The sequence below is a fragment of the Nelumbo nucifera genome, chromosome 1 (assembly GCF_055504915.1).
Source record: "Nelumbo nucifera cultivar China Antique chromosome 1, China Antique-T2T, whole genome shotgun sequence".
Classification (NCBI taxonomy): domain Eukaryota; kingdom Viridiplantae; phylum Streptophyta; class Magnoliopsida; order Proteales; family Nelumbonaceae; genus Nelumbo; species Nelumbo nucifera.
The window spans coordinates 121,260,522-121,277,446 of NC_142649.1; the positions used below are offsets into that span (position 1 = coordinate 121,260,522).

Sequence of the window (16,925 nt, forward strand, 5' to 3'; positions counted from 1 at the left end):
ATAATTCCAGGTTTCCTTTTGAAGGTGTAGACCACATTTTCGTTTTCGTTAATCAAGTTGACCAAATTGTGGTATGCGATATTCATTCTGAGTTTCTGTTATTGGATAGACCACCAAGCCTGTATTACTTGCATCATATTATTTGTTTCAACCTTTTTTTTTTTCTGAATTCATAGCTGTGTTAGAAACATCCACCATTTCTACAGTTTTGGAGAGTTTATACCAAATTTAATCCTTTTTTCATACAGCAAGGTTGCTAACTCCTTATATCCACCAAAAACCAGTTTTTTCATGGAAGTTAGTTTGCTTTAAGATTAAACATGTGGCATGTTAGGCCCCGTTTGGCATCAATTCTGGATATTCTCGTTCTCAGAATCCTTTCAAAAAAGAATGGATTTTGAGAATTTTCATCCAGAATTGCCAAGTGTGTTTGGCAGTCATTCGATTCTTGTTTCTCAGAAACAGAATAACGTTTGCCATCACCCCATTTCTTGGAATCAATTCTTTAGTTGACCGATATATAAAAAACATGTCAATTCTAATAAATATAAGTCCAACTGAAGCTCCATTGTACTATATTATATTTTTTTATGCAACAAAAGGATTGCAATAACCGAACATAGAAGTATTACACTGAGCTTTCCTGCTGCCATCAGTAGTGGTTACAATATTAAACTTGCAAGCATTGTAAGCAATATCATGAGCAACAGTATTAGATACTCTACTTATATGCTTAATACATATATGATCAAAAGACATCAGCAGGTTCATTTTCTGATCCATGAGGTGTTTTATCTCCCAGTCATCTGTAGTAATCTGATTAACTGTATTTACAACTCCTGCTGAATCACAAAAAACTAGCATCAACTTGATGCTTAAGCTCGAAGCCTTTTCCAGTCTCTCCATCATAGCCCACCATTCAGCTTGGGCAGCAGATGTGGCCAGGACTCTTCGACCTGTGGAAATTACAGTTAGATCCTTAGATAATAAAATGAATCCAATTGCAGCAGTCCCTGTAACAGGCATGTAGGCTCCATCAGTGAATAAAATATGGGAAGGATTTCCCCATGAATGAAAGTTGTGGATAGTTCTGTTGGGAGGATGGATTGTCTCTGGACTGAGGTAGGTTTCAGCTTTTTCTAACGGCTGAGTTGGGTGAATAATGGGTTGACCATGCAGCTTAGCATTCCTCATGTCCCAGATAAGACGAAAAATGACGAGGAACTTTGTAAAATAGAATTTGAATTGTGGGAGATGCAGTTTGGTATGGATTCTGGGTTTATTCCTGTTTGCGCTAGCATCCATATGGCTTTGTTATAATGACAAGAAGAGTTGGTCTTGAGGTTGTAGAAAGACCATCTTGTCCTTCTGTATAGCAGCCTTTTCCCCCTTTTAACTGGATAGACATATTAATTGAAGACTGCTGGGGCAGTCATCTATAGGTTCCCTCTGTATAGCAGCCCTTTCTTCTTCTAAGTGGACAGACCTGCCACTATACAAAGAAGTTATTTTGGTACCCAATCTATATATGCTATTTGTATCAAATTCATCCATCTTGGGATCAATTAGATAAAATAAGCTAAAATTTTAGCTCGATGGTAGTCTGACCTTATGTAGAAGTTACATCATTGCAAGATTGAAGAAGATGGCGTTCTCCATCTCTACCATGTGTAAGGAAGATATGGCTGATCCAAGTTATCCAATAGGTAGAGGACACTCTGGATCAGTCATGTGTTCAATCATGGGTTCAAGTCAGCTCTGTGCCCCTCCTTGGCTGATGGTTAGGACTCCACAACTATGTTTGCAATTGGTTTTCCCTTTAGGCTGTGTTTGGTTGGAATGCAAATGTAAATATGTACATTACATTTTTACCTATTTTTTGGTTCATGAATGTAAATACGATTTACATTTTAAACCGTTTTTGCATTTATCTTGTTTGCTTGAAATCGGTGCAAAAGTGTGGGTCCATCATTAAATGCTCCAACTATCTTATGCTCCAATGCATTAACTTTAGTCTTGAGTCAAAAAATTAATTATCAAAAAAAAAAAACACAAAATTGTATCCAAAAAATAGATACAGTAATGCTCTCTTCTTAGAGTAGAAAAGTGTCAGAAAATACATTTTTATTCTAATAATCATTACTTTTTTATGTTTCAAACAAATGCTCACAAATGCAAACTGGGGTACATAAATACTCCAATTCGGCATTTGTATTGCAAATAAACAGAGCCTTGGGATCAGTTTGGAAGGAGTACGAATACAAATATATACCATGCAAATACATACAAAATAGTACAAAATACAAGGTTTTGCACTTTACATATTTGTATTTGTACTCTTTCCAAACTGAGCCTTCGTGTATGGATTGTTAATAGTTTTCCTTGAGTGTTATTTTTCTTATGAGTAACAAGTAGATAATTAAATCCCCTGTTGCTCTGGTTTGAGAGAGAAAAGGGCGTTATATCTAGTTGTAATGAAGAGGGCATTCTGGTCTGGGTGTTCTTCGTTAAAGGTCCCAAACACGTTTTAACTTAACTCAAGGAGAGAAAAGGGCGTTATATCTAGTTGTAATGAAGAGGGCATTCTGGTCTGGGTGTTCTTCATTAAAGGTCCTAAACACGTTAAACTTGACTCAAGGATAGCTTCGTTTCTCTCATGGAGGGTGTCATCGCCACTCTTATTAATTCCTTTTTTTTTTTGCCAATTTTTTTTCTAGGCTTACCTTTTATAATCGGAACCAGAAATTTTCAGTATTGACTATTTTTTATCTGATTGTGTATGTGTAAAATAAAAACCAAAGGATCAAGCTTAGCATTGAGTTTGGTAATCTCTTACGCAGTATGCCTTGTCAACGCAGAAAGTTGAAGGCAACAGGCATTTGCAAAGGAGAAATTTCTAAATATGAGGCGGAGTCCAAATCAAATAGAGAGGAGACTGTGATGCGAATGTGTTAAAGCTTAGGGGTGGTGAATGACCTGATACAGAAACAGAACCGTGGAAGAGATGGGGAGTGTTGGGGAGGCAGCTCGGATAACGAGAATGAGAGGAGACAGAAAAACGCACGCATCCTTTGATTTTTCCGCAAAAAAATATAATAATAATAATAATAACTTTTGTTCAAGAAAAAAAAACATACAAAATGAAAAAAAAAGTTAACGGTACTTAAAGAGGTCCACCGTTGATGTGAAACGTGTCCGTCATCAAGCTTAGCACTCTGTTCGTTGAAATATAAAAATCGAAAAATCGTTTTCTTCAATTTTTTTTAGGCATTTGGCATCACTAACATGTGTAAAATTGTAAGCACCATTTTCTCATTTGTTTGGAATTGATGTTGTCGCATAGGCTGTATTTTGAGAAAACAATACTAGTTTTGTTTGATATTAATGATGTCAATAATGATTTATATTATTTAATGTCTAAGAGATGATATATCATTGTACCGTAATAACAATGTACTGTTTTCTCATAAAATATTGATATTGACATTATTTCAAACTACATTTTCTCAATTTTAAAGACATAATCTGTAGCAACATAAAGAAAATAATATTGTTTGAAACACCACTTTGCTTTATCGACATTATTTCAAACTACATTTTCTCAATTTTAAAGACATAATCTGTAGCAACATAAAGAAAATAATATTGTTTGAAACACCACTTTGCTTTATCTTATGTAAAAAAACGGCCTTACATTCTTTTCTTTTCTCATGGGCACTGCGGTACATTGATCGGTGAGGGTCCCTTTGAAGCTAGAGCAATGTTTGAAGGAATGAGGACACACTTTAAAAAAAAAGGCGTTGAAAGAGCCCAGCGCTATCTTTTCTGTTGATCCAAGTGCATATAGAATCGAACGGCTGAGATCTCTGTCTGTTTTACCTGCATGCAAAGAGAATAATAGCAGCTTCACAGTATAGGATCTGAGACACCAACCTCTCAAACAATGTGTAAGAGAGAATAGCTTAATCTGATTAGAGCTAAGGCTGAAAGGATAATTTTCCTTTCTCAGTAAAGAGCCTATCTCATTGTATTATTGAAGCACTTGGGAGAGATCCCTTATATGGTTGCTTCTCCGACGTTAAGTTCCTTGCAATTAGGAACAAACTGTTAGCAGTATAACCAATTGAGATAAGTGTTCCTTAACATTAGAATCCATGCTCCATCAGATTTGAGACAAGTGTCTCATATTGACCAAGGATATAACCACTTGGTTATCCAGTCTACACTGGGTGAAATGGATATCCATTGACCCTATAAGAGCTGGAATATGGATCCAAATAATCCAACAATATTGGTATCTCTATGCATGAAACATTTTCAAGTAAACAATCAAATAAATTTCTTTTTATAGAAAATAAATAAATAGATAATAATTTGAGAAAAACAAGTGAATGGTTGTGTGTGAAAGTGTTGCATAGAGATAACTATAAAATAATCATCTTCCATCAACATGTGGCTTGTCACATGGCCATTGGATGTTCCAACATGTTGAGGATCAAAACAAGGGCCTATGGCCACTCTACCAACACCTCCCACTTGGCCAGTTAGGCCCAAGATGAATAAGTACCAACCAATCCCCTTGCTTTGACATGCCTTGCATAAATTGTAATTGCAATGGGTTTAGTCAATGGGTCGGCAATCATTTATTTTGTAGGCATGTATTCTATCAGGATCTATTCCGTTGGTAGACATTATTTTGTAGGCACATATTCTACCATGATCTATTCCGTTGGTAGACATCAATTAAGTACCGGTACCGGACATCAATATGTTTCACTTCAAGGCATGCCATGGTGGCATAACTGAGTATCTTCATAGTTCTCATTAGTACATCAAGAATTTTCACTGCTTTTGAACCCACAAATCTGCAAGTAATGAACTCAGTATGCATGACAAATTTAGGTACATAGCTTTGCTTTCTTGCTCATCAATGAGACAATTGATCCTCCTAAGAGGAATCAGCACCTAATGGTGAATTTGCTATCATTTGGGTCACCTGCAAAAAAATAGCATGACACTAATCCAATACTTCCAAGTAATATGAGTTTGAAGTGTTTTACCAACTTTAAAAATCCAAGCACTCTTTTAATAGCTTTCCAATGGACTCCTTAAGTATCTACTTACAAGACCAACAACACATTATATATTGGGTCTTATATAATATATTGCATAAATCAAGCCACCTATAGATTTAAGCACAAGATCTGTTTTTCATCTTTAGTATTTCTCCATTTATAGAAGCCATATCTTAATATTATCTAGCAGATTTGAGTGACATTCCCATTGCAGTCTTTGATATAAACTATCTTAGAATCTTTTCTAAATAATGCTCTTAAAAGATCTAAAGTTCCGATCCCCCTTATCTCTTTGAGAAACGTCCTTCATTTTTCAAATTGGATTTCAAACAAATATTATATTGATTATGGACACATCATTAATAATAATTGGGATGTGCTCTACATATAAGGGAAGAACAATAAACATACTCCCACTATTCAAAGAACAAGCCCAAGAAAGGAATTAAGAATAAACCTCCTCATAATCAATGCTTCTATTTGAGTATATCTTCTTGATATACACAACTTGCTTTATAATTTTCTATGGATCCCTCAATATTTATTTACACACTATAGGTTTTTGTTTTGATAAGAACAATCAATTCTCAAATTTGATTTTATTTGTGGTTTCACACCATATCATGTGTTTTCCATAACATCTACAAAGACAGTAGGATCATAAAAAATAAAATCAACATAAGGGATTGCTTATTTAAATGTAATAGTCCATTAATCTCAATGAAGGGAACCCTTTTCTTTGAATAGGTAAAGTAATTAGGTTCAAAAGTGTAAGGTTAAGTATTATGAGAATTTGTACAGAAAAAAATCATAACTAGGACTTTCAAAAAATGGTCCACCCTCCCTGAATTTTGCTTTCCAGGGATATATCTTTTACTCTCCATTAAAACAATAGTTCCATCAGATTTATAACTAATAAATATGTAAACTTTGCCATTTTTACTATATGAATAGTATATAAAGGTACACTTAATGCTCATTGTTATCCAACTTGCTTCTTTATTGATTTGATATAGAAGTCATTAAACAAGTTGGAGATACACTCTCCCCTATTTCTCTTAACCAAGTACACATGTCCAAGTCTAGAATCCATAGCACATTCCCTTTCCCTATGTGTTTTCACATTCAAATGACCACATTTATCTGAAAGGATAATAGCTAATGATTCTTTGATATCTTTCCTTTCCAAAAAAAAGGAGTTTAATTAATTTTCGCTAAGACATGGTTCACAAAATTAATAATGCATCCCCATTTAGGGCATTCAATTATTAGACCTCATTCTTTCTAATTTTATCTTTATATGCAAGAGTCCCAATAGGTATTCTCATCTATATCACAAATACAATGAGCATCTACTTTATTAATAGACAAAAAAAAAAGAGGTTTACTCCCATTATCCTTGTCCATCCTAAACTAATATGGATAGTAGTTTCCCTTTTAGTTTTGCTGTGTTTTAAGCTTTTAGGAGCTTTACTTTTACTCCTTATTTTTGCAATTCTAGGGAGCAAGAAAAAAAAATGTTTCCATATGATCTAGGAAGGTAAAGAGTGATTTCAGGAAGAAAAGAAAGACTAAACAGTAATATGTTTGCACAATTCAGGGACTGTATTATAGTTTAGCATAATTGAATATCACTAAACAAATGTTCATAAAGTCATGTAGTAACAAAAAAAGGGTTCACAAAGACACATGACTATTTATTAATTTAATGATGTAAAAATCATCACATAATTCTCAAAAATCTAAGAATGTGAGCCATACACATTATCATAGAGCAGCAATCAAACAAGAAAAGCTTGATTTTGAACAGCAATGAAAGAGATGAAAAGCTCATTGGGCCTCTTTTATATGGCACTCCACAAAAATTCTACAGATTAAATAGAAGGTTCAAGGTTTAAAGCTTCTTCCCTTTCCCCCTCCTTTTTTTTTAATGAGACTAAATGGAAAAAAAAAAGTATGAGTGGACTAGTCATTACCCTTCCAAGAATCAAATCTTTCAAATAGGTGAAACACTAAAAGAAACTTTTCAAAAAAAAATAGTTTATTTAAACTAGTTTGATCACAAAAAAAAAATAAGAATACAATGAGGAACTTGTGGTGATCAAAAAGAACATTTAAATGTTGTGGATAAAACAGGCATTCAATCTAAGTCCAATTATTCACTAAAAGTGATGCAAATCAAAATTCTGTGTTCCAACAAATATGCATCCAACAATTTTCAAGTTGAAAATATTAGCAGTAGTATGATGCAGCCGCTGATATAAAGTGATTTATTTTTAATTAAACACTACTAAGTCCACTTGACAGTGGTTATAGAAAAACTTAAGAACTTAGGTAAGTATTGCTACAGGATGACTTATTAAATTGCACAATGCCTAAACACAAAGTCCCAACTGAAACACATAAATTTAGGACTATCAAATAAAAGGAAAGGTAGGCTGCTATCTTCAAATGCTATGGAACAAGTAAATCATCTTTTGGTTCGTTAAATTACAGCTTGAAAATACAGGGAAGCAAATCCTAATATATTGTATCAAAAAAAACTTCAAACCCTTGAGCATTTAAAGAACTAGCTTCAGGCTTAAAAATCTGGTTAATCTCAATCATACCAAAATTTAATTGAAGCTAATAATTTTGAGTTGTTCATTTGGCCTTCTTTACTTAACAAACAATTTAATGAATCACAGTTAATGAATCATCATCAATAGGCTTAACAGGAACAGATTTATCTAAAACATTAATCAACATTTTCTCATGAAGTATTCTCCTAATCCTACGTTTCCAGAGAGAGCGTAATTTGTGCCAGTTAATTTCTCAGTTTTACTGAGTTCTTGAGACAAGGCAGTAGCAGACATGATTCAGAATCTCAAGAATATTGCTAAGTGAAATAAATAATGAATAGAGCACTTAGCTGTATTTACGAGACTGATGTTCAGATAATAAATCTGTTGATGAACTCCCGGTCACTAGTGTTATTCGGCTTGGCCTATCAGCGTTATCAACAAGTTCTGAATTTTCAATGCTCTTACTGCTCCTTTTGATTCAGCAGCAATTTGCCCATTCAGCAATGATGCTTCTATGTGGCTTGGAGTTCGAAAATATCCTCAAGAATGACGGTAAGAATTAATGAATACCAAAAAGAAAAACAAAAAAGGGATGTTTGGGTTCGCCTCACTGGTCGAATATGCCTTATCAAACCAGATCTGTGTTGCAGTGAACAAAAATAGTGAAAAAGCCCTAAATTTATTTAGGGTTTCTTGCCTCACTTCAGATCTGAGCAGCTAGCATTTCTGCAGTTCTACGAGCAGTTCTTAAAAAAAAAATGAACTACCAGTGACGCTTTTGAGGTTAGAGTAACGCAGGATCGAAGCCGCTGTCGTTAGAAGCCGAAAGGTTGGAAAGAAAAAAAAACAAATAGGGTTTTATTGTCTCGGAGTTGCCGGAGCCGCTGTTTGTTCGGAGATGGGCAGTCGAACAGGGTTTTCGAAGATCAGACGAAACCCTCGTTGTCGTTCTGCTCTTGCCGTGAAGAGTGCGCAAATGGGAGAGACGAGCAGATGGGAGAGACAGAGATGTTGAGAGGAAACCCTCGAAGTGGGTTTGTTTTCTCTCTCCTCTCCTTTGGAACTTAAAAGATGAGACATGATTTGGTGAGGCGCGACTATGCTTTGAGCACTATGCCAGTCGTTGCTGAGCTCTGATACCAGTGTTGATCCAAGTGCATGTAGAATCGAACGGTTGAGATCTCTGTCTGTCTTACCTGCAAAGAGAATAATAGCAGCTTCACAGTGTAGGATCCGAGACACCAAGCTTAATCTGATTAGAGCTAAGGCTGAGAGGATCCTTTCTAAGAGTCTATCTCATTGTATTATTGAAGCCCTTGGGAGAGATCCCTTATATGGTTGCTTCTCCCACGTTAAATTCCTTGCAATTAGGAACAAACTGTTAGCGGTATAACCAATTGAGATAAGTGTTCCTTAACATTAGAATTCATGCTCCATCAGATTTGAGACAAGTGTCTCATATTGACCAAGGATATAACCACTTGGTTATACAGTCTACACTGGGTCAAATGGATATCCATTGACCCAATAAGAACTGGAATATGGATCCAAATAATCCAACAATATTGGTATCTCTATGCATGAAACATTTTCAAGTAAACAATCAAATAAATTTCTTTTTATAGAAAATAAATAAATAGATAATAATTTGAGAAAAACAAGTGAATGACTGTGTGAAAGTATTGCATAGAGATAACCATAAAATAATCATGTTCCATCAACATGTGGCTTGTCACATGGCCATTGGATGTTCCAACATGTTGAGGATCAAAATGAGGGCCTATGGCCACTCTACCAACATTTTCCTCGTAGCTGGACAGGTAGAGTGTTTGGCCAAAATGGTAGTACAGTACAGGTTGGTCATTGGTGCATGCTGGGGTTGGGTGGCCGTCCAACGTTATCCAAGACCTTGACGTTTTAACTTTGAACGTTCGTTCCAAATTCTATTAGTTACTCGATTAAAATCGGAAGAGAAGGGAAGTGGCAGATGAGTGATAGCCCTTATAAGACCGCGCGCGCAGGAATTGACTCTTTAATCTTTCAAACGACCAAGAAGCAATGGACGAATCTGCAATAACAATGACAAACATAGACAATACATAGCACAATAGCCCGACCAATAAGAATGTATTAATTGTATCAGATGGATTCCAATGAAGGCTATTTAAAATAATAAATAAATTTAAAAGAAATTCTAAAAACCAAATATAGTAAGTTGTAAAAAGAGAAATCCTGGGCAATGCTGAAATCGTTATCGTACGTCCTTCATGAATTAGGAAAAAAAGCAAACATCATTTTATGATTGGAAGTTACGTTGCAGCAGGTCATGAGGACTCAAGAGCACGCCTTGACATCGAACCATCATGCATGTAAAATCAAACAAACTGACTCACCAAGGCAAAATTTTCCGTATTAATTAATTCTATATATGGTGCAACAGAGGCAAACTTCAATCCATCGGCATTTACCCAGTACAAAAAAAAGTGAAGAAGAGAATACACAGAAAGTTGACACAGGGATTAGCATTTTTGGCAAAGTGGGTATCTGAACAAGCATACCCAAAGTGAGCAAGCCTAAAGCCTAAAGAGAGAGTAAGTATATATAAAGCTTATTAGGCTGGTGGAGAGGGAACAAAGTATATATGAGGTAGGAACTACTGAGTCTAGCTACCAATATGAAATGAAGAACGTACGTTAAGAGAAGCACTGATCGAGATGTATGGGACGGTGCGTGGCACCGACAAGTGGGGAAAGGTGGGGGATGAAGGATGAGGGAGGGGAGGGGAGGGGACCATTAATTTGCAAGTTGATGGGCATCTATAGTTCATATACAATGGAGTATATATGGACGAAGAGATAACGATAACCAGTCTGAGTTAAAAAGTATATGTGAACAAGTTCACTACTGTTCAGCCTTTCTCTTTCATGCCAGTCGCCTGGCCCATTCAGAGCCTTATCTGTCCAAGTATCTGTACCACCCGACAACATTTTTTTCTTGCAGTTGTTAAGGATAATTAAGCCCCCTCCAAATGACCCAATTAAGCAAGATCTATCAAGATCAAGAAACAGCAAGCCAAAGACGGGCCCTCCTTCTCTCTCTCTCTCTCTCTCTAGATCTCTCTTTTGAAAGGAACCAGATCCTCCACAATAATATGGTTAGTGCAGGCGGGTTTCTTTCACTTTGATGAATTGAGTGATGAGCAGATATCTCTTGGCTGGTGCTTATTCTTGTTTGACAATCATCCAAACAGAAGACCCTCAAGAATAATTCAAAAGCAGCCAACCAGAGCTCGTTACTTTGTAGATTCTTGTGTCTATCTTGTTTTCTTTCCCATCTTCTTGCTTAAGAAAACTACATGGGAAGCCAATAATGCAAAAGGCAAAGTGCACAGGAAAGGGATAGGTTGAGTTCCCACTTAATTGCTTTGCATCCTAGCTAGTTTATCGTTTCTTTATTGTTCTAGCTAGGTTTGCATTCTTTTTCTTCCCCCATCGAAGTGGCATATTCATAGCATCAGATTGCCACTTGGGTCTGCCTACCAATTCGTATCCTTTGGCTTAGTATCTGGATTCTGGAGATACCCTGTGACTGGATAAACTCATAAAATGCTTTCCAACTCTTCTCTTTGAACTGCCGACCTAACCTGCTATGTGTAATTCCCTAATGAAAATGCTGAAGACTGATGAGCATGTGTCAGAACCCTAGGAAGAAAATTCCTAAATTATACATCTACCACACACAAGCATCATCACTCTTTTCTTAGTGGATGCTTATGTTGTTATCTTGGTCCAAGGCCCAAAGCTAGTTAATTACATTGTATTGCAGCATTCTTTTTTTTTTTTTTTACTTTCTCACTATTTTTGGGTAGTTTAGGGTAATATTATTTGTACACTAATTGTTTTTGTCAATTCAGAGATGGCATATTATGAATTAATGAAAACTACAACAATTTTAAGAATTAAAAAGAAAAATGTTCAGAAAACAAACATCTATCCTATAGCACACATATGGCACAGAGTTGCACCACTAGAACTGAAGTGCAAATCTCCACTTGACCTGCTGCCATGATCAATCTACCATCACATGCCAATCTTCAATGTCTCTATGTATTATTTTATTATTTTATTAATTTTAAGGTTTGGGGGTTTTTTGTCATGAATTCTTTACTTCTTGACACACACACTTCTTTGGTATCAGACAACGGCCATGCCTTGGGCATCCATTCCAAGTTTTCAACAGTTACATGAAAGATTATTTGGGCACTATCACAGGGGAATCATGAGGTCTATATCAAAATTATCACGGAGACGGAGAGCCTGCAGATCTCCGGGTTTGATCCCGTGCCTCCATTTTCAGAGGGACACCGAGTGACCATTTCAATTACTGGGTCATTAAGTAGATTAGTATTGGGACCATCCTATATATCCACTGAAATTGGATAGGTTGAGAATGGAAGAATTGTAATTAACATTGACAAGCACATATTTTTCAAAATTTAACGCTAAAGCTGATGCTAATCGTACTAGTACTGATGGTGGTGGTGGGGACCTGGAAGTAGTAGTGGTAATGGTGATAATGATAATGGAGTAGAAGATGAACTTCCAAACGACCCTGTAATCTTCCATGTGGCAGTGTTGTTAGAACCCCAAAAGGAACATTTCTCTTGCCAATTGAAGCAAATTTTAGCCCAAAATCATTTCCTACATGTTGATATGATCAGCCCTTCTATTTGGAAATTTTCATTTTCAAATTTGTTGAGAAATGCCTACACAAGATGGGGTGTAGGACTTATAAGGATTAATGGACCAAATACACCATTAGTTGAGAATCCCCTGTACGCAGTAGACAGTAAATTTGGATCTGCCTAATTAAATCACCTATCCCTCCATCTACCATCGGGCAGAAATAGTAAATTATGTAAGAAAGCTTATTACTAGATCAAGTTTCTGCATATGGGTCCCACGTTTACAGAGCACTGGCATGTTCACTTGTGATTGGTCCAATGTCAGTTTAAGTTTGAATTATGTAGAGTTCATTTGTAATATTTGACCAATCACAATTAGTACACCATACCAGCTCCATATATGCTCAGGAGACTGAACTGGTGTGTATCTTGATTGGTCCAATGTCCTCCAGTTTCCCATACTTGTCCGGATCTTCACCTCCACTTTTTTCTTACATTTTTCATTCGGGCTGTGACAAGTACGTGTTATAAAATAAAATAAATAAAAGCTATACATATGAGGAATACACATGTGATAGAATATCTGTCATTGATTAAAAGAAAATTTAAGAAAGTGTAGTACATCAGGACTCAGATGAGAAAACACTACTTCTGAGTTCTTACCGACCTCATTAGGAATTGAATAACACCCCAACTGATTTGATTTTACCATAAAGAATCTTGGTCTGCAATTCAGGTCAGGATTGGTTTTTACCTGTTCTGGCTTTATTTAAACCAATGCAAATACATAGCAGTTGATAAAGATACTTCCCACTGCTCTATATGTTTCTTCTCATGGTTTATCTATAGTAATTTTATCTAAGATGTCTATATTTGTCATTTTATATGACATACATCAGAAGAAAACAAAAATTTAGCAGGTTTATTATCAAGTTATCAGAAAACCTGTCAATTACAGTCAGGTTTTACCAAGTCAAACTCAATAAGCCGGATTTATAATGGGGTCAATTATGGTCTGCAGAGGGTCTGCTTTTTTCTTATAGGCTGGGATTACCTGAACCCAACATGAATAATTTCTCTGGGCACCTTGAATTTGACTAACATTCCCGTGATTAAAGAACCACAGGGAAATGAAAAACTAAAAAAAAGGCCATAGTTGTAACGGTTGCAACTGTGGGTAACTGTCAAGTTGCTTTCGTTAGTTTGGAAATTGCATTGTTTGGGTATTTTTTAGGGCGGTGTTTGGCATAGATGTCGTTGCTCCAGAAAATAGTGACACATTAGCATCATATTAGAAAAATCAGTGCTTTAGAAAATGATAACATATTTGGAATTATTTTTATAAAAAAAAACGGTATCCCAAATCATGTCTTAGAAATCAAAAAGGTATGGTCTGGGGAATTGCTGAATTTGACATTTTTCTTATTTGGAGTTTATTGCTGTCAACGAAGACATGATGTAGCAGTGACATGGACTTCATATAATTGGTACCAATGCTGAAAACAGATATAAAACACTGAGTTAACTTTGATTGTTGTGGGCCAACAGCCTTTCCTGTTAAGAGAGTTTCTGGGTTGGGCATGTTTACGCAGTTCACCAATTCATGGTCATGTTTTTGTTTTAACTCAAAGTAAATCAGAAGGCAATTACTAATTTGTCCACTCTCATGGTAACGTGCCCAACCCAAAAACTGAACAGGAAATTCTGTTGGCCCTCAACAGCCAAAGTTCTTTCCTGGAACACTGGTGCTGTTGCTGTTGCCCCAAGAAATGTCCTATCTGATAATAATGTTTCCAAATAAAAAAAAAAAAACACCATTTTCTCAAAAAACGATGCTATACTTTCAACTCACACATATACAGCACCCTTTTCTCATCAAAACCAAACATATACTAGGTTGTTGGTCTGTTACTTTCAATTGTCAAAGGCAAAAACTGTTCCTTTAAGCCTATACTACTACTACAGTACTACAGCACCAATTCGCCTGCAAAAGAAAAGCCAATGGATGAGACAAGTCTATTATTCAAGCCCTTGATTCATCAATCCAACACCATAATTATTTATCAGAAGAAGCTTCAGCAATGAAGTTGCCTTTAATACCAGTATTATCGTTATTATACTATATATAATTATTTATAAAACAGGTGATAAAAGCACCCTTTATGGGGAACTGGGCTCCTCTTATCTTCTCCCCTAGTTAATAACAATAAGATTCCAGGAATAAGTACAAGTGGTTCTAATGGACTTCTTCTGTACACGTATATTTTGCCCACTACCTGTTTGAGGAAAGCCAAGAAGCCCCACATGAAGACTCCTACTTTTTATCACCATTATTGCTAGTTCGCTGGACCCCCCTTCCTCCACCCTCCAAATGAAAAAAAAAAAAAGAAAAGTTTAATGATAAAATAACAGCATCTCCACTCACTTCGATAATCTGTAGTGAAGCTTATCATTCACTCACTCATGGCACCACAGCACAAAGGCCTTTCTCTTTCGTATACAGCAGGGATCACAGCTTCCCGGTGGGTGTCATCTACTTTATTATATTTACTTACCGACTTGGACATGAAAAAAGTTTCATCAACTATGGCCATGAAAGAGTTTTACCCACTTGACAGGAGGCCTGTCTGAGTGTAGGATCGAGAATTGGAAGAGGCATAATTTGGATAAACACCATTAACTGTACTCACTACTCAGTCACCTTGATGCAATCATGTGACTTACTTTATCTGTTTAAGCTCTTGGATCAAATGGGTCATGATTGTCAAAGCCAATATGTTTTGTGTGGCCATGTAATACCAATATGGTTTGATTTCCAATGGTAGAAGTAGCTAGCTTCATGGTCTTCTACCAAAAAAAGTAGATTCATGATCATGTGTTGCTTACAGCCAAGCATGTGCGTTGATCTTCTTATAGTATAATGGGGGAACAGAACAATATTCATGGCGGACAATTGATATAAATTGTAAGATTGTGATTTGACTGTTGATGGAATTGTGGCAGCATTGTCAACCTTGTATTATTATCGGTTAACTCTAAAGAGAACCATGTTTACACAAACAAAAAAAAAGAAAAAAAGTGGTGTGACATTAAGCTAGAGAGGAAGAAAGGGTAAAGTTGATGAAGTGAGGAATCCTAAGCTTGCCACGGGCACAGTTAAAAGATGACATAAGCATTGCTACTGGCGTACCAAGCATCACTAGGTGGGGCTACTGGATAGAAATGAGATAAAATTAAAAAATCCCACTTCCTTTTTCCCCTCCCCCCATTTTATTCCCCCTTTGATTGATGATCTAACCCTTTTTAAGAGCAGCCACCACCAGCCCACAAAGCCTCTACACCTTTCAAATTCAACTTTCTTGATCAGATATCTTCTTCTAGCCTTTGATCAACCCCCTAGAGACCCTTCTCTGATTTGAGGGTGGTGGCCAAAATGATCTATCAAAGTGAGGAAGAAGAAGTAGCAACCCAGGTGTCGACCAGCAACCAGAACGCGGGATTAAAAGCTATCGACAACAATGACGAAGGAATGGGTGAGGAAGAATGGTTAAATCTGAGCCTCGGCAGAAATGAGAAGCAGTTGACGGCCGGGGACTCTGATCCACAATTCAAACCCGCTTCCAACAAGGTCTTCTCCTGTAACTTTTGCATGAGGAAGTTCTACAGTTCACAGGCATTGGGTGGCCACCAGAACGCACACAAAAGGGAGAGAGGCGCAGCTAGAAGATTCAACGACTCGAGGTTGCCCGCCAATGCTCCTTCGATGGTCCGATCAATGGGCGTCCGGCCCCACTCACTGGTGCACAAACCTAGCAGAGAAGGGATGGTAGCACGGTTCAACGGCTCGAGCTTCAGGATGGGATGGGCGCCATTCACTTCTGAAGAAGCAGTGGACACGATGTGGCCGGGGAGCTTTCACGTGAACCCGCAACTGTCGAGACAACAGTCGGAGCTACTCAAGCTAGATTTGAATCTCAGTCTTTGATCCATCAATCCGACTTGTTCATTAAATCTCAATCGGGGTTGCTCTCTTTGTGTGTCCTTTTCTATTGTATGATTTTGGCATTTGTTCATCAATCAACTAAAGAAGCTAACCTCGCTAGGTGTGTTCCAAAGTTCTCCAAACATGCTTGAAGCTTGAGATCCCTGGAATTGAGATTGTCCTGCCTACAAGTTTTAGAGAATTCCCCCCTAGTTTTCATCCATATCTCAGTGTAGATACAATATATTTTTATATCTATAATCAAATCCCTTCAAGTAGTTCTGCAAGTTGGGTTTAGAGCCCAGAATGTTGCCTTGCCTCCTGACTTTCTTCTGCTTTATAGTTTATACATCTAAAAATGCTGACATTAATTAATGATATAGATTAAAATAACCATTATGAGAAAATTAACAATGTTTATAAATCTGGAATGGCTTTTACCAATCAACCCCACCCCCTGGTGAATTTTGATAAATAGCACCTGATTGCTTACTGCTTTTGTGATAAATCTCTATTCTAAGTTTTTAACATGAAACTTGGGATTTCATCTATAAGGGTGGCACTGGACTTCGGAAGCAAATCGAAGGCTGCTCTAGCTTTCAGATTCCATAATCCGTGCC

At 36.7% G+C, this 16,925-nt stretch overlaps 1 protein-coding gene across 1 annotated transcript; it reads left to right on the top strand.

Moving 5' to 3' along the window:
* The first annotated feature begins 15,313 nt into the window (after positions 1 to 15,313).
* Positions 15,314 to 16,592, top strand: LOC104611681 (zinc finger protein 7-like). Its single transcript, XM_010278854.3, has one exon. It carries the CDS (start codon positions 15,757 to 15,759, stop codon positions 16,306 to 16,308), a length of 552 nt encoding a protein of 183 aa, XP_010277156.1. The 5' UTR covers positions 15,314 to 15,756; the 3' UTR covers positions 16,309 to 16,592.
* Positions 16,593 to 16,925: the final 333 nt, after the last annotated feature.